At 44.0% G+C, this 24,528-nt stretch overlaps 1 protein-coding gene across 8 annotated transcripts in view; it reads left to right on the forward strand.

Annotated features, from left to right (window-relative positions):
- CACNA1E (calcium voltage-gated channel subunit alpha1 E) overlaps positions 1–24,528 on the forward strand; it is a 412,260-nt gene that overhangs the window by 272,433 nt on the left and 115,299 nt on the right. For all 8 annotated transcript variants that reach the window (XM_033092609.1, XM_033092608.1, XM_033092610.1 and 5 more), the window contains one exon: positions 7,188–7,291. In XM_033092609.1, coding sequence (XP_032948500.1) covers positions 7,188–7,291 — 104 coding nt within the window. The remainder of the gene's footprint in view (positions 1–7,187; positions 7,292–24,528) is intronic.

The following is a 24,528-nucleotide window of genomic DNA, read 5'->3' on the forward strand; positions in this document are numbered from 1 at the left end:
GGGAGTGCTGTTTATCTCTGGCTCTCCTCTTTGCCAAACCGGTTGTGCTCTGATTTCCCACTGGCAAGAAAAGGGGAAGAATAGGTGACGAAAAGTCCACTAGGAAGTTATTCCTGGAGGTGCTTCTGAACTAAGGCACGGATGCATCTTCAGGGACAGTCATTGGTGGTCCAGGCAAGTGGGAGAAAGTGGCTCCTGGCCATCAAGTCCGAGGGCTTGGAACAACTGGAAGGTGTGTGGAGCCTGGCTCCTGATAACTTAAAACGGACTCCTGGTGAATGTAGTTTGTGTGGGGGGATGTAGCCTGTGTGTTAGACGTGCTCAGGGATCTGAGACATAATGACACACTTTGACTGCAGGACTGGCGGTTCAGTTCCTTGCTGGGTGGGAAGCAGGTGGTTGTGTTTCATTCTGAGCTCTTTGTCCTCACCCTTTCCACTGGCTCCCTCACCTTTCTTTCCTGCTGGGGGGCTGGGAAGACGGCTCTCATTTTCTGGATGCCAGATCCTGGTGTTGGCTTTCCTATTTTTGTTCTCCCCTCGAAGCTGGCAATAGTATGGGGAGGATGCTTTGAAGAGACCTGGGAGTAAACGAGATGTGGAGAATCCAGAGTTCTCAAGAAGTTGGCCCATTGTGGCTCTAGAATGCGGCCCCAGATATGCTCCAGGTCACTTAGCTTGTTTGGGCCTCAGTTTCCTCTTCTGCCAAATGATGTGTTGGATAGCGTGTTCTCATAATCTTCCAAGACCATGGCTAGACCACAGGTCTTTAATTGCCCCATGGTTGTAGGGTACACTGTACCTTGTGTCCCTGTCTTAAAATGTGGGCGTGGTCAGAGGAGTACAAGTGGCTCTGCCCTTAGAAACCCCACCCAACTGTGTGACTGTTGCCTGCTTTGAAGGTTGGTCAAAACCCCTATGGGAAAGAGACACAATGCTTCAAGTTAGATTTCCTATACATTGAGTTGGGGGCACAGATATTTGTGGCAATGATTTATTGAGGGACTGTTCTCAGGAGAAACTTGGAAGGATGTGAAGGAAGCAGGATAGGTCCAGGGAAAATACAGGACAAAAATGTAATTTCAAAAGTCTTAGCCTTAGCCTGATCTCACCGGCAGCTTCAGAGTATGGATTGTATCACAGGTTGTCCCACCCTGAGGCAAAGGAGCTGGTCCATTGATTTTCCTACATCTGTTAGTTACTGGGGATAGGTCACCCCCCACCCATGGGCAGGCATAAACTCACAGGTGAGCCAGGGGCAGACCTCTGAGAAAGATACTCGTGTGAGGCCTTAGCTAACCCACATAGCTGCCAGAGGACGGGTGCACCTGCCGGTGTAGGGGACCTGAGTGGGGGCAGCCCAGAATCTGCCGCATCCCGGCTGGGGAGAGCTGGACAGCGACGGGGGCCGGAGGCAGGTGGAAAAGGGCTATTCTGAATGTGAGTCCTGAGCAAAGAGGGAACATGGATGGCCCAGTGTATTCAAGGAGATTTCCCAAGTGGGCCTACTTACTGATGGTTCTAGAAGTCAGGATCATGCTCTGTTTGAGGAGAGAGATTTGGTACCTCTCCCTCATGAGGAAGGAGCATGAGGGCAGCACGGGGCATACGTTTCAGTATAACATCCCCTCTGGGGTCTGGGGGCTGCCATTGCGGAGTGGTCGGGGTTCCCAGAGGACTTTCCCACCCTCCTTTTTCTTCTTCTGTGTCCCCACCTCTTGGCTCTTCGTAAACTTAGTCTTTTCCTCCTCTCTCTCTCACCTCCACGTAAACCTTTTCTCTGCCTTTCGGGCCTCCGCTGTCTCAGTCGAGGTCGTGTCATGGGGTTCTTTTCTCTGAAAGCTTCCGCAGATCCTTTCCTGACCACCTGGACGCGGTCAGACACACCTATCCATCAGCACACTCACGCAGTTTAGCCGTACTCATATTTGTGTGCCTGTTTATTTAATGTAGACCTTCCATTATCCTCTGTGTCACAAGGGCCACAATCTGAGACTGTTTTATTCCGTGTTTATCCCCAACACCTAGAAAGGATCTGCCACACAGTCTGTGGTTCTCAGATTTGCTGAACGTCCTGTGGCTTGCGGCTCTGAGGCATGGACTCCAGGTCCCTTGGAGTGGGGCAGGAGCCATCATACTTGGTGCTGAATGCAGTGGGGACTCAGGGGAAGCAAGCCAGCTGGTTAAGTGCCAGATGCCCAGGCAGGTTGCCCTTGGGGAAGGTGTTAGGCAATTGAATCGGTCTTCGACTGCTGTCCCTTTCCTTCTCCACACTTGCCTTCTCTGGGTGTTCTCTCCCTGGGGTGGTCAGCAGAGGCCTTGCATAAATGGTTTTGCTGAGATGGATGGCCTGTTCTTTTCCGCAGTCGAGGGTAGCTGCTCCAACCGTCCCTGGACCTGAGATGGATTGGTAATTCCAAAGGTCGGTCTTTGAGATTGAGCCTCGAGGCCAGCGGTCCTCAGTTAGAAGCGGTTTTTGCCCCTCCAACCCCACCCCTGCCCCAAGATATCAGACAATTCTGGAGACACTTTTGGTTGTCACACAGGGGGCAGGGGTATTGCTGCTGGCATCTAGTGGGTAGAAGCCAGGGATCCTGCTAATGTGCTCCCCCCACAATGAAGAATTGTGCAGCCTGTGATGCCCCTGGTGCCCTGGCTGAGAAACCCTGCTCTGAGGCAGCCCAGGGCTTGCCAGCAGGTGCTGCCTCCAGCCTTGGAAGCAGGTGTGGTCCAGAAATCCTTTTTTTTTCTCCAGAAAGTACCTTGGAATCAGTATCCTAATTCTAGTCCCAAATAGCTCAGCCTCCCTATGCAGTCATGTGTTATTCAGCCTCCCCGGTCAGAGCTGCTCTGAAAGGCAGGTACACACTAGAGGCCCTTCTGCGTGCTTGTCACGGAGCCCTGTGGAACCTTCCTAGAGACCTCTTTCCAAAGATGGGGCCTAGCCCTACCTATACAGCCTCAGGCCAGGAGAACCATGGGACCCTTTCTTGCTATCTTCATCCCTATCTTTCTCTTCAATCCTACACCCCCACCTTCCACCAGCCCCCCCAACCCCCGAGATTAATGTGATAATTGCCATGCGTGCCTGTTTACACAGGGAGTGGGTGCACTTACCACCCCCATCAGGCAGGTTCCCGAAGGAGCACATTCCCCCTGTATCAGGACTGGTAGCCGCTAAGCACTCCTGTGCAGGTGGGCTGCCACCCCCGACTGCTTTCTCTGTCTGTCATCACCCCATTGTGTGCACTTGTGTGTCACTCAGGGAACCAGCAGGTGAGAAAGATGGAGAACAGCCTGCCTGCCAGTCTAGGGGCTGGGCTGCATTGTGTGGGAGGAGAGCAGCACCGTAGATTCAGAGGGCATTGCCCCCAGAGAATTGCACTCTTCTGTAACGCCGGGCACAGAGTAGGTGTTCAGTGAATGGTGTGGAAGGAAGAGGCACCCTGTGTAGCCTGCTTTGCAGGGAGGGGTCTGGTTTACACTTAGCTGCTCCATAGTAGAGGTCTGGGCAGGAAAGATGTCACAGTGGGACCCTCCTGGGACCAGAATCCCGTGGAACACGCTTGGAAAGCTGTGGGTCTCCTTCCCCAGAGTATTGCTCAGAGACCTTAGCATGGCTGTCCCCTGGTCCTGAAGGGAGAGTGGCTAGAGAAAATAAAGTGCCTGTCAGAGTCACAGAAGCAGAGGGAGTTTGGTAGAGCAAGAAGGAGAGGGAGAAATTCTTCTCACAGAGGCAGCCCTCCTCTCTCTCACCTCCTGCTGTAACAGACACATATACACGCCCCAAGAGAGAACACAGTTGCAACTCAGGTTGAACCGGACACTTTTTGCTCGGTGTTCCGGATTCCCACCTCACGTCATGGTACCAGGGCATTTGCTGCCTTGGGAGTTGGCGGATCACTTTCTTCTTTGTTAATATCAGGAGAAAGTTTATTGTCTCTCCTACACTGGACAATTTTAAGGTTTTAATAGTGATGAATCAGGAGGAGAAGGAAGCTGTAATTAGCATCAGAAAGAACCTTGCCCTGTCGGAGGAGGGAACTGGGGAGTCTTCTGCTTGCCCACTTCCCGCTGAGGCCTGGTGGCCTTCTCCTGCTGGAGGAGTCATTGATCCATTGACAGGCAGGCACGTGAGGTGAGGGTGAGGCCACCTGGGGAGGACGGATGGGAGGGGAGGAACTGAGAGGAAACCTGAGAGGGAGGAGAAAGGTGTAGAGAGGGTGCGGCAAGTCTATTAAAAGGTTTGTGAATAATCTTGGGAGCTGTCACGCTGCTTTCTCCGGAAGAAACTTTTAAGCTGTCAGTCATCTTTACCAGCCCCCTAGGGCACAGTGCCACCTGTGCTGGGGTCCTTCTAGATTTTCTTTTTCTCCTTCTCTTCCCTTCTTCCTCGTTTGTTCATCCAGCAGGCCTTAATGCCGCAGTGGATGACATTTTTTTTTTTTTAAGCAATTCGGATAGAGCTTCATATATTGAGAGGAGAATAACAGAATGATTTGGGGGGGGTTGTGTTTGAAACATAAGAATCATCTTATTCCAATTGTGGTTGTTTGTTGATTAATTGATCAGCTATTTGTGCCAAACCCTTTGTTGGGTGCCAGGTACAGAAATGAGCAGGTATAGGTTTGCTTTCATGTAGGTAGGTTAAATGCAAATGCAAACCAGTCTCACAAAATACTGAGTAAAAAGACACTGTTCATCATTGGTATTTTATAGAAGAACTGGAAAGTACATTCCAGACTCTGGGCCAGTGAGAGGAATCCTTTCATCCCTGCATTTCACAGGCTATATTTCCTGATAGGTGACTGCATTTTCTTTGCGAAGGGGTTTCATAGTCAAGGAAATGTATAAAATGATAGAATAAACAAAGTCAATGTCCCTTTATCGTGGGTCTTCTCATGTGCCAGGGGGTAGGATAGTTTGTTGTGTTTCCCGAGTTTCTTCGGTAACAGAAGCCCACTTTCCACAGCACACAGGAACCTCTTACAGATCTCTTGCGATAAGAACACAATTTGGACAATGCACTTTATAGCATCTCCGACAAATAGGCCCCCAGCCGAAACTGCTTTAATCCTCCTCAAACTGTAGCACAGTCACGCCTGGACCCAAAGACCCCTGCAAGGTCACAATTTCATCATTGCCACTGCAGACGCTAATGTTTATCGGCATCTGAGCCCTGACCTGGGTGCTGGGAGCAGACCCAGTCCTTGCTGGTGGAGCGGAGGGGGACTGGCTAAACCATAGAGTAAATGAAACGTGTGGATCTGGACCCCCACTGGTGAAATGGCTGAGCTAACAAGTCTTCACAAAATATTGCATTTGTCATCATGAATAAAGATAGAGCTGGCTTCCAAGGATCAGTCAGTCAGTCCATCCTTCAGCTCATGGGACCACCCAGGTCTCGACTATCTCAGAAAAAGCATTTTCTATGTCCGTTAAAACCCCTTGCAGCCCTTGGCATCCAGTTCTTCTGCATATTTGAATGGGCCCGTTTTCTATGAAGGTCTGGCCCACATCTGCCTTGCTTGCATTGAACTGACCAGTGTGGTTGATCCAAAGAGTTCAATCTTACACAGTGAGATTGGCAGGTCCCTGCCTTTGTCCCATCCAATGCAGAAGGTGTTTGTTTTCAGTTTTTATTCTGCTTTATTAGCAATCATATCTCTCTGAACAGTATAGGGGCACGACAAAAGACACACGTTTGGTGAAAGAGGTTGCCTGAAAAACTCTTTTTCATGGGGAAGAAACTACTGTACAGTGATATGGACTAACCTGTTTGAATGGGAAGCAGAAAGAAATGAGGTAATTGGGGAGAAAAAAGATAGAATGTCATAGAAATCCACAGGAAGCATGAGGACAAGGAATCAAAATATGTTTGCAAAATTTGGTAGTGAGATGGAGAGAAGGGAAATCTCAGGGACAGGACACACTTCACCATAGAAATTCTCATTTCAGTTCTTCATTTTACTAATTTAGGTGTGACTTTTTGGATATAGCACTTGACTTTGATGGTCTTGTTTCTCCAGTGAATTGGGGTGACATCTTTCCAGACATGGATTTTTTCTTTTTTTTTTTTTTTAAATTACAGTTTATTGGGGTGACATAGTTATATAGGTTTCAGGTGTACAATTCACTTACATGTGGGATATAAAACTGAAAACAACACAGGATCAAGACAAGCAAACAAAGAAAAACGCATAGACAGAAATTGAATTTCAATGGAGGATTCCCATTTGGATGTGGTGGGGGAAGGGGTAAGATTTCAAAGCCCTGCATATGTAACATGCAATTCAAGGAGACTATTTGGAAAGATTTGGGGTTGATATTATGGGGAGGGACAGTCAAGATGAAGCTTAGTTGAGAGGCTCAGATGTTAGGACTTTTCAAAAGCTTCCAAACTTGTGTTTCTAGATCCTGATAAGACATCTTGCCAAGAGTCATACGTATGGTATAATTCTCCCTCAGCCCCCACCATTCAAGGACCTTATATCTAACGTGTGGTATAAGAATCTGTAATATGTCCACTCATGCACTTTTCAGGTTGCTGTGTGTTAGCATTAGAGAGAGAGCAAGGGGTCATTCTTCAAGTCTAGATTTAGTCCTTGTTCTGTCCAGAGCCTTGTGGGGGCCAGGCCTGGACCAACGCTATACTATGTGACTACGATGGAAGGAAGCCAGCCAGAGCCCAGAGAGCCAGAGGTCAGGTCAAGGACTGAGCCAGATGTGGGTGATGCTAATGTCGCCCAAGCAATCCTGTCCAGGCCTTTGCCAGCATCCGTGGAATAAAATGATGGACGGAGCTTCCTTCTGTCTTTCTGAGAATTTCTCCAGTGTGGAGTGTCAATGCTTAGAACTGCCATCACCCAAAGAGTAAAACCAGTGGTTTTTGCACGGGCTTGGAAAAATATTTGACTCCTCTGGGTTCAGTTCTCCCATCTGTTAAGTGAGGGTGTTTGATATTTCCAGCTTAGGGTGTTCCGTGAGGCTGATGCACTGTCCTTCTCTATGTAGGACAATGAGCTACCCCACAGTCACAGCAGGGTGGGAGCGGAGCCCCGGCAATGTTTTTAACTGTATTCCACTGTGCTTGTTACATTATCGTGTGTGTGAAGCTGCAGGGAGAGAGGCCTTCACCTGGCAGATGGTTTTGATGACGTATTAAGGAGCCATTTTTCTTTCTTTCAGACCAATGATGCCTTAGGAGCCACCTGGAATTGGCTGTACTTCATTCCCCTCATCATCATTGGCTCCTTCTTTGTTCTCAACCTAGTCCTGGGAGTGCTTTCCGGGTAAGCCGCTCGTCGCTCTTCCTCTTCACCTCTTTGCAACTGTGAACTGATGCCCCTGGCCCACGGCAGCTTCACCCATTTGATTCACCTGGAAAACCTTTCCTGAGCAGCCACGATGTGCCAAGTGCTGTCCTAGATGCTGGCAAAGTAGTGGTGAATCGTCGTTCTGCTCATCTTTATTATTCTTGGGAATTAAACACTCCCATCCAAGTACTCCTTAGAGCGGGGACAGCATTGAGCACAGTATCTACGGAGAGTGCATTTATCCATCCGTTCTTTCATTTAGTCACTCAGTAGTCATAGACCTTTTGTGTCAAACTCTGCTGGTAGTTAGGGACATAAAGTTGAATAAGATACAGGTGTTACCCTCAAAAGATTCCAACTCTATCATGTATTGGACATCAGAGCCCCTATTTGCAGCTTGGGGCTTGGATGAGTGTACAGCAGTCAGCAAGCACTCAAAGTCCAAAGCCATGCTAAGCATTTCAAGGAGCACATGGTCCTGCCTTTAAGAAACGTACTGTTGGAGGAGAGGGCAGCACACACACTAGCACCAGAGAGTAGGAGTTCTTTTACTGACTAATGTAAGATACACATAACTTGTTTGGGGGAAAGTACAAGTCTCTGTCGTCTGAAGTTATCAGAGATGGTTTCATGAAGGATTGGGATTTCGCATGGGAAACACGAATAAACATGAAATGTGTGTTACCGAGCAGGGGCTCACTGCCCAATGCACTTAGAAGCCGGTACTATGGCACCAGCTTTTGAGAAAAGAAAAAGGCTCTTTATTGCGAGGTCGACCCACGAGGAGACAGGAGGCAAGGCTTGAAGCTGTCTCCCTGATCCAGGGTTCAGGGTACAATTTAAAGGGTTTCAGCACTGGCTCTTCCTGGACAGCGGACCCTTCCCTTCTGAAAGGGTTCTCATGTTCAGGATCCTTTCACGTCAGGATCCTTTAGTCCTCTAGTTCTGTGGCGGGAGAACTTAAGTGTTCACAAGTATTATTCATAAGTGGTGTAACCAAGGCTTAAACTTTGGTTCCAGGTCTGGTTAGAAACAGGATAGGACCAGTTTGAGCTGGTGCTGCCGTTGCGTATGTAATAAGATAAAATAGAAAATGTGGAAGTAAACATTCCCAGGAAGGGGAGCGTTACACCATAACCAAAGATGGAGAAGTGGGACTTGTCATGGAGCGTGAAGAGATTGTACTGCAACCAAACTTAATCAATGTGGAAATCTCACTTTGGGAAATTAAAGGTATAGAATAGGAGGGATAAAACAGGGATAGGTTTTAGAGAGTCTTACATTTTTTCTAAGCAAAATTGTACTAAATTCCTTGTCTGAGTGGCATAAGTTCTGCAAGTGAAAAATTTATAAGGTGATAACTACTGTTTATACATGGCAGATTGAACCAAGTTGGTCATTTCTTATGACTACTAACAGGAAATAAATTTTAAGAAGGGCACAGTGACAAAAAGGACAAAAGAGGAAGTGGCAACAGATGAGAGATGTCAACAGAATTTTTGAAGATAGAGAGTAAATGGTACCTGATCTAGTGGTGGGAGAGCTGAGGTTTAATTGCCTAGGATAAGGAATGCCAACAGAAAAGCAAAACAATTGCCCTAAAGAGCCCTAGAAAGGCACCAGGTATGTCTGAGAGTTGGAGACTGGGTGATGCTAAAAACAAGATAGTTGGTCATAAGTCCTTGTAAGGAACACTTAGAAGCCCTCTCCCCAGTCCCTTAGCCAGTCCTTACAGGTATCTGCCACACCCAGCCTCTACCCCAGCCAATGTTAGAAGTCTTACTCTCTGTAGGGGTTCAATCAAAGAAGCTGGGAATGGTAACATCAGGTGCCTCTGAGGGTAGGGTTGATATGTTGTGGTAAGAACAATGTTACATGAAAATCCACAAACAGTTTCAGTACTCCAAGCGCACCTCTACTGCATGATTCTCAAAACGGTAGCCATCTGACAGGAGCTCATAGCATCTGTGGGGAAACGATCCATCTTAAGAGAAAAGACCTGTCTATACTGATATTTGAGGGTGACCAGAGAAATGGTTCCCACCTGTCACCTTCAGTGAGACTCAAGATATTAGGTTCCTTCCTATGGGTGCTGCAACAAATTACCACAAACCCTGGCTTGAAACAGAGAGAGAGATTGTTTCTCACGGTTCTGGAGGCTAGAGGTCCACAATTGAGCAGGGCTGTGCTCCCTCCAAGGGCTGTAGGGGAGAATTTATTTTCTTCCACTTTAGCCTCTGGTGGCTCCAGGCAGTCCTCGGCTTGTGGCTGTGTCACTCTAATCTCTGCTTCCGTGATCACATTGCCTCCTTCTCTTATGTCTAGAATCCCCCACTACCTGTTAGGAGAACACTTGTCATTGGATTTAAGGTTACCTGGATAATCCAGGATGACCTCTTCATCTCAAGATTTTTAACTTAATTACGTCTGCAAAGGCCCTTTTTTCCAAATAAGGTAACATTTACAGGTTCCAGGAATTAGGATACCTTTTTTGGGGGGAGGAGGACCTTTTAACTATGTACACAGAGTTTCCCATAAGCCTTCTGTGCCTCTCTCTTAAATATGAACACACAGCTTGAGAGCATCATCATTTGAAGAAAATGTCCACCACAAAAGACAAAAACAAAATAACAAATAGAAAAAAGGAACTTGAGGGAATATGAACAATGCAGGGAGCAGAAGATACCTTTTAAAACACAGAATTGATATCAGCAGAGATAGAAAAGAAGTCCTTTTATTCACAAAATAACAGATTGCGTATTAAAAAAAATATTTAGCAGTTAAGAAGAGTCCTTGGAAATGGACGTAAAATGATTATTATAAAATTTATGTTAATGCAAAGTGAATTAATGAAAAGATGTAATAAAAAGAAAAAGATAGTAAATGATTGGAATATAAAATTGATGCAACCACCTAAAAAGCAGAACGAAAGTAAGAAAGTCAGAGAATATGTCCAACATTCAATTAATAGGAGTTTCATAAAGAGAACAGGGAAATGGAAAGGAAGAAATTAATAAACGAAATACTTAAAACATTCCCAGCCTCAGTAAACTCACATGTCCAGATTAAAAGATGGGTTGAGACATGTACAACGATATTCCTTCGAGCATTGTTTTTTCCAGGTGTAAACCTGGATATCCATACCTGGGAGAGTAGGTAGGAAAACTGTTGAATGCATACCATGACATACTATTTAGGACTTAGGAGCAACAAACACTAGGTATACATGGCAACAGGGAGTATCTTAAAAACATAGAGTTTAGTGAAAACAAGAAGAAAACAGTGTGATATACTACTATTTACATAAATTAGACTACATGCACATATAATACAATTTATAAATAAGCATTCAAATAGAAGTAAACATTGAATATATTGTAATGGTAGTTTGTGTGGCAGGGAGATTAGAGGTGGATATGGAGATGAAAGGGAACAAATGAATTTAGTTAATAAATAATGAAAATGCCCACTGAGTGCTCAGCACAACCAATGAAAAGAGACCTCTCCAAGATAAATCATTGTGAAATTTCAGAGCATCTGGGTAAAGAGAATATTCTAAAATCTTTTGTTGGTCTGGTGGTTTAGAATATTCTAAAATCTTCTGGTGGTTGAGAATATCCTAAAATCTTTTTTACCTACAAGAATTAGGAATTAGGATGGCTTTGGGCTTCTCAAAGACATTGAAAGTTAGAAACCAGTAGAGAAGTCCCTAAAGTTTTCTGAAGGAAAAAAAAATTGTCCAGGAAGAATTCTGTACCTTGCCAAAATAGCTTGTGTGAGGATGGGGTAGAAATATTTTCAGGCAATCTTTCTGTAGAAGATACTGGACAATGTGAGTCACTAAAAATAAGGAAGTAATTGAAGAAAGAGAAGGATATGGTTCTCATGAAACAAAGGATGTAATAGAGGAGAGAGGCAAAGGGGATTCCCAGAAAGATGATGAAGGGAAGTCTGGGGTGACAGCCTAGAGAGCAGCAAGTTCAAATTTAAGTAGGATAACAGAGAGCTCTAAGGATATCTTTAAGAAAAAAATGAAATTAATATAGTCCCTTATATGTATTTATATTCATAAGAGAAGAGTTTAATGGTTTTGTGAAAACCATATATATGATATATGTGTGTTTATATATAGATGCATCATCATTTGAATTAGATACATATATATATATAAATAAATGATATATGAATATATAAATGTACGTATTTGTATACACATACACACCCTGATCTAAGCAATTCTACAAAATACAAAAGTGTTACCACTAAAGGAATATAAGTATAGTAAGTCCTCTGTGTAGCTCAGCTGTCAACCAAATTTACAGTGTTAACACTGGATTTTGAGATGCCCCTTATCGTGCTATAATTGCCTTGAGAGGATTGGGGAGGATAAGTGTGGGGAGGGAAAGGGAATGTCAGAGACTAAAATCTTAGGTTCCACAATAAGAAAGTCTTTAAGCAATCTCTAAAATTGAAAGAGAAAGAAGTAGCAGTTGTATAAGGATAATATTTAGAAAATTGGAAATGAATACCAGAAGAAACAGGTAAAAGAATTATAAGTGGTTGCCTCTGGGGAGTGAGATTTGGAGATGGGGAAAGGGTGAGGTAGTGAGCTGCTATTTTTTTCATTATAAGTCTTTTAAAAAATATTTGAATTTAAAACTTAACATGCATTCCTTTAAGAAAACTAGAAATTAAATTTCAAAGTAAAAAATTGCATAAACAAAAAAGTGTAGGTCAAACGTAGTCAATAATTTTGTCTATATATGGTGTCAGGTGGGTACTAGACTTGGGATCATCAGTTTGTATGTATTTATAAATGTCTAATCACTGTGTGGTTCACCTGCAACTAATATAATATTGTACTGTATGTGAACTATAATTGGAAAAAAAATGTAAATAGTGTAGGACAGGTGGAATAGATAAGACCATTCATCTAGCACCTGTGGGAAAGGACTGGCTTTGGGAGAGGCCAGATTCAGTAGGATTAAGGAGGAAACAACCACGGCCGTTCAACTATCTGGTGACTTATGAAATGGTTGTGAAGGAAAAAAAGGAGACAGCATGAAGGACTTTTCAATAGTGAGTATCTTGAGAGAGTTGAAAGACAGTATGGCATTTCTTATATATTGACTCATTCACTGAGCATTTATTGACACGCTTCAGTCCCAAGCACTGCACTAGAGAATTCTGTCCACATAGCCGGTACCTACAACTCCAGTGCTGTCCCTCGGTGACTGCCTGTGGAAGGCGCCTGGCCACAGACTCCTTTCTTCTCCTATTTTGACTGAGGGGATAATCTTTTGTTTGGTAATCTTATCTGATGTTCTTTATCTTTACTCCTTTCCTAAGTGTGTCCATGTTTCAATTTAGAAAATTCAAGTCAGAGTCCTACTATTTGAAGAGCGAGGAAAGTAGATGCTGTGCTAACAAGTCCCCGATATTCCCGAGAAGCCTCCAACGTGGGTTCAAGGTGTACGTTACCGGAGCTAGAAGTGGGGCAGTTACTTGTATCTGATCATATCCACTCTGATGGTCTCTCTGGTTTGAAATTGTATCCTTTAATTCTCCTCTGTCCTTCTCCAGATGGGAAAGCATGGCACCTTGGGAGAAGCGTGCGCTTTGGTGCTGACAGTCATGGGTGAGAGCCTAACCCTGCCACTTATCAGCATTGCACGTTTGGACAAGTTACTCTGAGCCTGCTTCCTCCTCTATGAAATGCGCAGAGGCCTAGCCCAGGGTCTGGCATGGAGTAGCCATTAGCTCTTATACCCTTTGATAATGCTGATGCTCATTTTCACCACCAGGGTTAGGTCTGAGGGGCTGTCATCTGAGTAGCAGCCTGTGATGTTTGGTTTGAACCAGTCGTGAGGCCATCAGCTCCTCTTTGACTGGGAGATGGCCTCCTCAGGTTGGGAGATGAAAAAGAACTTGCGATGGCATATGCCTCCTTAGCACTTCTGGAGAAGCTAGGAAGTGACAACAGCAGCTGGCAACAGCTGGTGTGAATAAATTCTGACATTTAAAGGAGTGTTAACAATAGGGGCCTTCCAGGCTGGGACTGAAGTATTTCGGTCCCAGTTTCTTTTTCACGGTCTGATGTGCAACACGTATGGGGAGGGGTTTTCACTGCTGTCTGCAGAGGATTCAGCAGCAGCTCATTCTGTGCACAGGGGTGGGAGGGGCATGGGCGCTCTCTTCCGCCTGACCTGGCACTCAGAGGGTTCTGGAGAGGATGTGGACTTCCTCCTTGGAGTGAGGGTCGTTGGGAGTTGCACTCAAAAGCCAGGGAAAAAGGCTCTGAAGGTTTTCTCTCCAGAGGATATGTTCCCAGTGAACCTCAGGCTCAGTCTGAATGTTATGTACCAAGGCTTTCCTAAAGCAGAGAAAGAAGGCAGTGGAAGGAGGCACCCCTGTGTGAGGCAAGTGATGATAAGAGTCCAGGTGAGAGGGGCCGGGCAGCCTATCCTGGCACTCATGGCCCACGGGATACCAAGTATGGAAATGGCAGAGGCACCCATCCCAGGGGCCCAAGCGTTGGCAGAAGCAGGGCTGTGAGGTGTATTTGTCGGCTTCAGTGTGTTTAAAGAGGAAGTGTGGATACAAGCAGTGTAGCATTTTTACTTGTCTCAGAGGAAATGGGATTTGATGAAAACCATCAGCTCAGTCTTGAAGAGAAGCAGAGCTTCCTGTCTCCATGGAAACAAACCATGGCTGCATAAGCACATCCGGAAATGCGTCAAGGGCTACAGGGCAGAAGGCTCGCACAGACAGAAAATGACCCTGAGCTCCCCCACTACCTCTACCCACTGCTCCCAGGGCTTCTGGAATGAGGGAGGTAAGCTTGGGGAGCACTTGTACTGTCCCCAAGCCGGGCCAGGGCCAGCCAGGCCAGGGACTACTTATAGAGGCACACAGGAGCAGTGGGAAGCCTCATGTATGTTAAGCGTGTCATAGTTTTCAAAGCACCTTTGCTTCCGTGATCTTATTTGCTTCTTGTAACAACTCTGTGCAGTAGGTAGACTCTGTCTTTATTTACACATGGGAAGAGATTTATAGGTGCTAAGTAGTTACTGGCAGAGGCAGGGCCAAAGGTCTGGGTTTCCTACTTTCTGGTGAGATACTTATTTTAATACACGAGGTGGCCTCCATCCAGGGATACCGGCACTGAAGGTGACACAACTGGAGAAAGTCTGCCAAGAGTTAACCTAGAATATCATCTTGACAATACGGATTTGGGTGTGAGTTTTCATCTGTACACATATGGATGTTATTCACACACAGGGGTGTGCATGCACACACACAGTGTGACCTGGTACATACAGGTAGTAGATGCCCAGATTCACTGGCCAGGTCCTCTTGCCTAAGGACTAATGGTCAGTGGTAAACTGTTCATATTAAAAAGGAGATTCTTCTGGTTGCATCTCTTGAATGAGTGGAGTGGGTCCTAGAAAAAGCAGGACCGCAGTATGTCTTGCCACCAACTCAGTTTCTGGGTGGCTTTGACAATTCAGTGCAATTCAGCAAACATTTATTGAGTGTCTACTATGCATAAGACACGTTGCTAGACTCTGAGATTACAGAGATGAATAAATTAAAGAGATTGTAGGTTAAGGAAATCATTCAAGATACATGTAATAGTCTAAGTTCAAGTAGATCTGGCATTCTAGCTCTATCAGAAGCTATTTAATATTCATATATGTCCCATTTCTTTAAGATTCATAAATGTCACATTATTTTGGGTACCTACTATCTTGCAAGGCATAGCGCAGGATACAAAGATGAACAGGACCGAGGTTCTGTCCACAAGGAAGAGACTAACAAGTTTCCCTTCAGTGTTCACCTTGGATCTCCTACATCAGCCGCCATTGCTTCCCTCTGGATATTAGGAGGTAGCACCGGAGTATTTCCCAGGCCTGACTTCAGTCAGAAATAGCTGGTGGTCTTAAGAAGGAAATTATTCACGCCCCGCTCAGTGATCCAGATGAGCTCTCTGAGGGGTTGATGGGTATTAGTTTGACATGTGTCTGATCTTCCTAAAGGAGGCTGATATCAAAGGGGGCTGGCGAAGATAAGTGTGTGGGTGAACCACACAGTAATTGGCCTGCCAGGATTTGGACACTGGACTCAACTGGTAGCAATCTCATCATCCACTCAGCGGAAAATTACTGAGCCCTTGCTGTGTGTCACCTGCTGCTAGGGGCTGCTACCCTCAAGGAGTTTGTGTAGGTGTGTCTGAATGTATACTAGGGGTGGAAATAAGATGGAAGGCTCTTGGACTGCTTCTAGATTTCTGACTTGAGCCACCAGGTGGCTGGTGAAGAACACAACAAGGGTTTTGAGGGAACGAGTGTAGGATTTGGACCTGTTAAGTTTGAGAAAGCAAAACAACACACCTTATACCGTTTGGCTAGTTCACAGCTAATGTAGGGCTGGTTTTTAGGTTGATCTTTTTTAAACTATAATTTATTGAGACTGAGCTATGCACGAAACACACTGTTTCATTGAATCCTCAAAATGACCACACAAGGTGTTGCTATCTTCTGTAAATAGGGTCACTGTGACCGGGAGGTTTGGTAATTTGCCTATGCCCACAGCCACCGAGCAGCAGGTTCAGGTGTGCCAGTCCCAAACACTTATGTGCTTGGACACATCCTCCAGAGTTTAAATGTCCGTTTTGGAGGGAAATGATCTGGCGTCTAGTACAGCAGGACCTGAGGGGGCCCTCGGAGGCAGCCAAGACACACAGAGCTTTCCAGTCCTGCCGGCAGAGATCTCATGTTCAGCACGGTGTGATGACCAGAGTGGAGTGTGTCTAGTTCCTACCTGATAGAGGGACACTTTCCTGGATGTGTTGTGTGACGGGGTGGCAGTCACAGATAAAGTTATGAGAGTTTGTTGGAAGACTGCATTTCCCCAAGACACTGCTTTGGGTATCAGTTATCAAAATTGTGTCTTCAAGTGGGATAAAAGTTAATGTGAGATAGAAGGAACCGTAAGTGGCGTGTACTCCAGGCCCCCGTGTTACCGTTGAGGAAACCTGAATAGAGAGTGAGGTGCCTTCCTGAGGTCACACACAGCTATTTAGTCGCACGTGTCAACCTAGGTCCTCTGACTTCCTGTCCAGAGTGCTTTCTTCCTCTGCACTCCAGGTGTCATCTCCTAGTAAAATACCGACTCTGTAAACAGTATACATCTGGGTTAGAATGCCGTGTCTATCGCTTGCCATCTGTATGACCTTAGGCAAATCGTTTCCCATTTCTGTACCCCTCAGTGACCCAATTGCAAACGAGGATACTAGTATTCACTGTGTAGGATTGTTGGGGAAACTAAATCAGATCATGCATGTTAAGTACCTGGGAGATAGGAAATACTTAGTCAGTGTGAGTCAGTAGTAGCACACTTCCTCTCTCCAGGACCACTTTTAAACCTCGGTTGGTGGGGCTAGGAAAGAACCAGTCCTTTTACCTACCAAGTACCCCCATTGAGTAATTAGCATGTGCTCCGGTGTGTTCAGATACCACTGGTAGTACTGACCATCCATGGCCCCCTAACGGGAGCAGTAACAATGGACCACTGGATTGCACCCCTGTGCCCCATGCCTGCCCCTTTTTGAATCCGTATCCCTCACAGCCTGTTTCAACTTGGACCTCTTTCATGAGATCTTTCCAGATCCATACCATTCCGCAGTGAGCATCAAAATCTTTCTCCTACATGCTCTATTATAGAACCTATTACTCATAATAACATTATACAATTTTGTTATAGAATTTAATAATAATAATAATAATAATAAAAGACAAGAGCTAACATTTATTGAAATCTTGTCATCTGCCTGGCATTGTGCCAAATACTTTATATCTTACACGGTTTTTTATATATGTACCTTATTTTGATTAACTTCAATAACAGTCTCATGAGTCAGGCACTGTCGTTAACTCCATTTCATACACGAGGAGATGGAGGTGAAGAGAGTTTAAGAGTCTTGCCTGACGCTGCACAGTTAGAGAGGGACCGAGCTTTCCTGTCTCCCGGGATGGACCGTCTTCCTCATACTGGACTGAAGAACGTCCCTGTTACCTGTTAGGTTTTGTTTTGTGCTGGAGATGGCTTTCTACGTAGTCAGATTTCTCCTCACATCTTACTTAGTGCCTTGTTTGTGTGCTCAATAAATAGACGCTGAAGTGAAGGGAAAGCCAGCAACACCAGGCCTGTCTTCGGGGACCCCGTACCCCCTTGTGACCTCCTGCAGAAGAATATTGCAGAGGCCTGAGGAAGGGCTGATGCTCTCAGGAGCACCATCACTTGTTGGAGGTCCAGGGAAAAGCTCGAGAAAGGCTCTTTATTCTGTGAAGTGATGGCCCTTGCTGGCAGCTTACAGGCGTTCCTGACAAGCAATTATCACACGCTGAACATTTTTTCACATGGCTATTGATTTTTTTTTCTTTTAATTGCTCATGCCCTTTGCCCATTTTCCTATTGGCATGTTTAACTTTCTCGTATGAACTTAGAAGATCTATTTGTATAGTCAGAAGGTTAACCCTTTCATATCATATGTGGCAAATACATAGGGAACGATCACTTCTAAAGGATATTTAAAGCTGTCGTGCTGTTGAGAATTGTGTAAGTTTGTTGGAAGGAGAAAAAGATGAAAATGCTTCTGTTACTTTAGAGCTCTTCTTTAGGAAGCATTTCATGTGTGTTCCTTTATTTGGTTCTCACAATGATCCTAGAAGTGTTATCGCTGTTTTACAAATAAGGAGATTGACGCTCAGAGTGGACAAGTGACATGCCTAAGTCATCAGTCTAGAAAGGAGGCTGTGTCCTGACCCTTAGTCAAGACCTACTAATTCCACCTTTTAGAGATTTCATGAACTGTATCCTAGGCTACAGTAATTGCTTCTTTAAATGTTCTCCCTACTCTAATCTAGCCTGCCTACATGACCAAAGGCATCTTTCCAAACTAGACATTTAATTACACAATTTGTGTACCTTAATTATTTATAATGGCTTTTAGTACCTAAATCATAGAATCATTTATATGTCCATTTGTTCAGTTTTTCAACAGATAGACATTGAGCTTCTATTGTATGTCAGATGGTGTTCTAGAAGCTGGGAACATAGCAGAGAAGAAAACAGAGTCCTGCCTTCATGAAGCTTGAATTTTAATACAGGGAGATCTAAGACTTGCATATTCTCATTTAGGTAAAGGAATAGTTCAAATTACAGAAATGTCTATTTCCCCTAGTTTAGTCTTTAATATAATGTGAATAAACACAAGTATGATTTTTACTTTTTGAAATGCAAATGTATTTGAAAACAAGTATATAAGAATAGCCAGGACATCTCTTAGAAAGAACAATAAGAAGCAGGGACTTTTTCTACAAGTAGTAAAATATATCCTAAAGCTACAATAATTGAAATATGACAGTGTGGTATGATGTAGGAATAGGACCAGAAAGAGACTCAAATATATATATTTGAATTTACAGTATTTATGTATCTTTCCATTAGTGAAGATGAATTATTCAGCGAATGGTATTGATAGCTGGGCAGTCACGTGAAAAGAAAAAAATAATGAATTGAACCCCATCTCTCATATTTTATACTGAAATAAATTACAGGTGGAGCAAGTATACAAATTTTTAAAATTAAACCGTAAAAGTATTCAAAGAGATTATGGACATTTAAAAAATCTCCAAGGGGAAAACCTTTCTAAGCACGAGACAAATCTATAAGCCATTAAGGAAACAGTTGATACATTTTAAATTGTAGAAATAAAAATACACTGATGACCATAACTCCTTAGTAAGATCAAAAGACAGAACTTGAGTTCATTTTGAATTTTAAATTGAGTCTGTAGAGAATTAGAGGGGGTGGTAAAAAAAAAAAGTTTGATTAGTAATAAGACTGTAAAAAAGCTTTAGTTGTGGACAGAAAATGAGGTTCTTAAACACTGATGACTGAAATGTAAAGGGAAAACTGAGGTGAAGATTTTAGTTGGTAAAATAGTCAGGACATGGTAAATGATTGGTTGTATTGGGTGAGGGAAGATCATTCTACGCTAGATCCCCACACTCGGTTGTGAATGTCTTGGAGAACTTTGGTTCCATTTACTGAGATGAACAACAAAGCAAAGAATAAAGCTCTTGTTGTGGGAGGAAGATGTGTTCAATTTCCAGTCAGAGAGAATTTGTGGTTCAGGAAAGTCAAACAGGTAGATAGGATCAGCCATTTTCTGTGTTTTAAGAACAGAGGGAGAAAAGATGGGACATGCTATCAGGACTTGATAGAGAAAATGATAACAATAGATAAGATTGTCCATGGAGGGCATGTAGAGAAGAAAACACAGCCAGGGACAGAAGTTTCTAGAAACACTAACCATTAAAGGCTAGAACATCAAGATTGGTCAAAAGGATATCTGGAAAGTCCCATGTCACAGGGGACAAAGAAATACAGGATTTCAAAAAAGAACGAGAAAACCCCAAACGCTGAATGATTCATAGGGACCTTCAATACAAAGATAACTGAAAAATAGCTGTTGAAGTTGGCATTGCGGAGGACCGGGCTGGCTTAAAACATTTTTTTTTGGAAATTATTATAGAGTTGCAGGAAGTTGCCAAAAAAAAAAAAAATGTACCGTTCACCTGGTTTCCTCCTATGATAACAGTACCAAAACCAAGAAATGGACATTGGTACAATCCATAGCATAGAGCTTATTCAAGTTTCACCAATTTTACATGCGTGTGTGTGTGTGTGTGTGTGTGTGTGTGTGTGGTTCCATGCCATTTTATCACAGATTTGTGTAACCATCGCCATAATCAAGGCACAGAACTGGTGCATCACAGGACTCCCTCATGCCACCCCTTTATAAATCACAGCTACTTTTCTCCATCCATTCCCCAGAACCCCGGCTAACCACTGATCTCTCCAATTCTATCATTTTAAGAATGCTATATTATGTTGGTGCAAAAGTAATTGCAGTTTTTGCAATTATTTTTAACCTTTTAAACCGCAATTACCTTTGCACCAACCTAATACGTGTAAAGGAATCATACTACAGTACGGAACCTTTTGAAATGGACTTTTTTTTCACTCAGCATAATTTCCTTGAAAACCATCCAGGTCATTGCACGTGTCGATAGCTACTTCCTGTTTATTTCTGAATACCGTTCCATGGTACCACAATTTGTTCAATCATACATCCTTTAGAGGATCTTTGGGTTGTTTTCAGTTTTGAACTATTACAGGTAAAGCTGCTATGAACGCTTGTGAACAAGTTTTTGTGTGAACATAAGTTTTATTTTCTCTGAGGTAAAGGCCCAAGCACAATTGCTGGGTCATATGGTACATGCATGTTGAATTTTACTCTGTTTTTCAGAGGGGCTGCACCATTTTTCATTCCCACCAACTACATAGAGAGAGTTCTGGTTTGTCCATATCCTCACCAGCTGGCTTAAAAAATTAGATAATACACAATGAGCATTAATAAGTATCACAAATTTATGTTGAAATTTTGGGGCACTATAAGTAATGTAGGGCAATGATTATTAAACAGATCTTACTTTTTTAATATTATGGACCAGAAAATTCTCAGAAAAAAGAGAAATAACAACAAAACCCACCGTTGGATGCGTAGAAATGATGGATACAAAGTTAATACCATTTATTTTAACAAAGGCTTTAAAATGACGATGATCACAAGCACAGCTTCAAGTGCTAGCTTTTCTCAGCATGAATTTATGAAAGAATCTGTATGACGGATCCTCGTTTTGCATAACCTCTCACAGCTCAGCCCCGCCTCAATCCTACATTCTCTCTCCTGTCGCACCACACGCTCCCTGTTCCTGGATTTCCCCGGTACGCACACCTCCATTTCTGTGTTCCCTTCACCTAGAAATAACCAACCTCATCACCCCCTCCACATACCTGCCTTGTTTGACTGGGGATTGCTCTTAAGTTTCCTCTTCTGTGTTCTCCTTGCACTGTACGTAACTCTGTTTTAGAGCACTGGTCTTATTTCATGGTTATTTGTGGAGGTCTTTGCCTCTTCTGTAGGATTTTGACAGCAGGCAGCGGCATGGTGATTTCACCTTTCTTTCCCCAGCACTTAATGAGGGTAGTTAACAGGCCCATAGTGAGCTTCCAGTCGATAGCACCTAACGATAGAATCGAGGGCCAGCTTCCAGTGTGTGGCATGTCTGTGTTTGTCAGAAATGTTCCTCAGACTTTGAGCATTGTTTTCAATGGGTCTGATTCCCCCCGAAGCCCAAGTTTAATATTAGTTGAAGAGCTGAGCACAGATTACTACAGAGGAACTCCATTATTTTGCCAGTGTCAGGGGATGACTCTGAGAACTGTGCTTAGACCTTCTCCATTATAGGGAGGAAAAAAGGAACATTTGTCATTATCAGTCTGATGGACAAGAGCCAGTGTAATCAAATTGTTGCTATTTGAGGGGCTTTTTAATGGCTTTTTTCGTTTGTGTTTTTTTTTTTTTTCTGTCATAATTTATCCCATATGCTCATTTCACTGTAGCTTCTATGCCACAATTTCAGGCTCATCGAGATTAGAATTTTTTTTTTTTTTTTGCTTGAACCTGTGTCTGTCTCTGGTCTATGGACTCTCACACTGTGTTTCCCCCAAAATTAGATCTAACCAGAAAATAAGCCCTAGCATTATTTTTCAAGATGACATCCCCTGAACATGAGCCCTAATGCGTCTTTTGGAGCAAAAATTAATATAAGACCTCGTCTTATTTTAGGGGAAATACAGTAGTAATTGATTTTACCACATGGAAATTCATAATAGTTTTAGAGCCTTGCTTCATTCTGACCTTATAGCCCATAGTTAACCCTTCCAATTAGACATGTTTTCTGTGCCCTTGCAGACATGTGCACACTGAGATGGCTGAAATAATACCTTCCAATTTCCCCAGTTGATAATCACAGTCTTTACAATGTGGTTATATACTGGGTGCTTGGCATTTCTAGCTGTGTAGTTCCGATGCTATTAGAGTTCCAGTAGAATTAAAAGTTCTGTATTTTCCCCCTGGTGTCAAGGGCATCACTACATTCTCAACACTTAATTATCATTGTATCCCAAAATATTCCTCATTTAGCAAAAATATTGAAATTACTCTTGCCTGTTGAAGAAGCAAACTCTAATGTGCTGGGAGAGTTCTGAGAAGCCGTGTTCCACAGAGAATCCAGGAAAGGAACAGCTATTGAGAACATTTGTGGGAACTGGAGGGACCCCAATGCCCATTACGGGGGCCATATCACCCTTACCCATACTAAACTAAGCTTGATAACTAATCTGTTTACCAGTGGACAGGTCCATAAGCTAAAGTTGGCAGACCACAGGAGTTCCCTTAACCCTCACCAGAGTTGACTAGAATTGCAGTAAAATGGGACGTGATCCTCCCCCACTCCCTCCATGACCTTCTGTGCTGTACACAGAGCGATATCTTCCCCGTCATTTTGCTACCACATCTTCACATTCCACTCTTCCTTTAGATCAAGGTACCCAGTGATCAAATATCTTATGAGGGAGGGATGATCTTATTACCAGACATTAATACCTCAGCCAGCAGGTGTCTGAGACTAAGAACTAAAGGGAGAAGACACAAGACAAATTTTAAGTAGAGGAAGTCCAGTGGAAGAAACCCTCATTTGATTGTTGATTTACATATCTTGTCAGCCAACATTGATGAAGTACCTGTGTGTTGGGCGCTCTGATAAGTGAATTAAGGTGCGATCCCTCGCTCTCATGTAGTCTGATGGCTAAGACAGAAATCACGAGTAAACGAGCAAATAACACAGTATTAACAGTAAATGTTAAGAAGGAAACAAACAGGCTTTGAACAGAAGCTCTGACTCTTCAGACGAGAAGAAAGTCAGACTTGAGAGACTAGCTCCCTGCCTCTGACATTCTGCCTGGGTCTGACCTCTGTGTCTAATCTGTGATGTCCTTTCCTCAGCTGACACGACTGCTCCCTCACGGTTCCCCACAGGAGAAATGGCGTGTGTTTTTCTCTAGTGGACAGTGTCAGTTATTCAGAAGATGTCATTTCCCAGCCAAGGGGGCTCCAGTAGATAACCAAGCGACAGTATCCTGAACGCGTTAATGAACCCGTGTGGGGCGCCACCTGTTGCTCAGTGGTGACGTTAAAAAGGATGCCTGTGTGTTCATCAACTGGTGGATTAAGCAGCTTCATGTTCTTCCCAGAGATCATGAGTATGCTTTTATGGATATCTCCACCCTCTATGGTCCCTCTGCATTCACCTATGACTGGTAAAAACAGTCTAAAACGGTCAGAGGGAACCTCGAGGCCAAGTTGTGTCCCAGATTGTCTATCTCCAGAGAGGACATGTGTTCCTCGTTCAGTCACTCGTTTCTGGCCCCCTTTCTCAGTGCTATCCTCAGAAGCAGTAGCAAATAGCTGTATCCAGGTTGGGCTGCGCTGGTCCTTTTTTACAGACAAGTTAAGCAAAACGTGTCCCTTCTTTCTAGGAACGTCTTGTCCACACATAGTCTTTCAGCCCTGGTTAAGAAAATTTGCTCCTGGCAAAATTTGAGAAGTACGTAGCATTTGTACTTGAGATCACTCATCTTTGCTCTCTCCAAGTTTAATGTCACCCCGTCCTTTTCCCCATCCTTCTGTCGGGGGAAGTGATTAGATGGACTGATTAGTTCACATCTAGTGTTTTGGTCTGGATTTCCCTGAAAGAAAGCCCTGAGGAAAGGATTGGGTGTAGATGGTTTATTTGGGAGGGGACTCCTGGCTGCAAAAGGGAGAGAGGGGCGCAACTGAGACAGAAGGGGAAAAAGCGGAAGAATATGTGTTGATTGAGAGGTTTACTGGTGGGGACTGCTGTCGCTTATTCTCCTGGGAGCCATCTAAGGAACCACATAGAATGTACCTGAGAATTGTTTCACAGAGAACTGGGGAATCATATTTATATGATTCCACTAATTCCTATCCCTCTTTGAGTGGTAACACTTGGGACTGCCTTGTCTGTGGACTGAGCAAGCTCCTAGGGGACTGGAGAGACCTCTGAGGCAGAGAAACAGCGTGATGTGGTCACTTGAGGGAGATTTCACACCTGTCAAAGTGCACGGGATCTGTCCGCTGCACATGAGGGCAACTCAGAGATGGGCTGAGGGCGTATGAGGTGGAGGTGAGCATCCACTGCTTGCTGTCCATTAAAGGA

This window comes from Rhinolophus ferrumequinum, chromosome 22 (assembly GCF_004115265.2).
Source record: "Rhinolophus ferrumequinum isolate MPI-CBG mRhiFer1 chromosome 22, mRhiFer1_v1.p, whole genome shotgun sequence".
NCBI classification, from domain to species: domain Eukaryota; kingdom Metazoa; phylum Chordata; class Mammalia; order Chiroptera; family Rhinolophidae; genus Rhinolophus; species Rhinolophus ferrumequinum.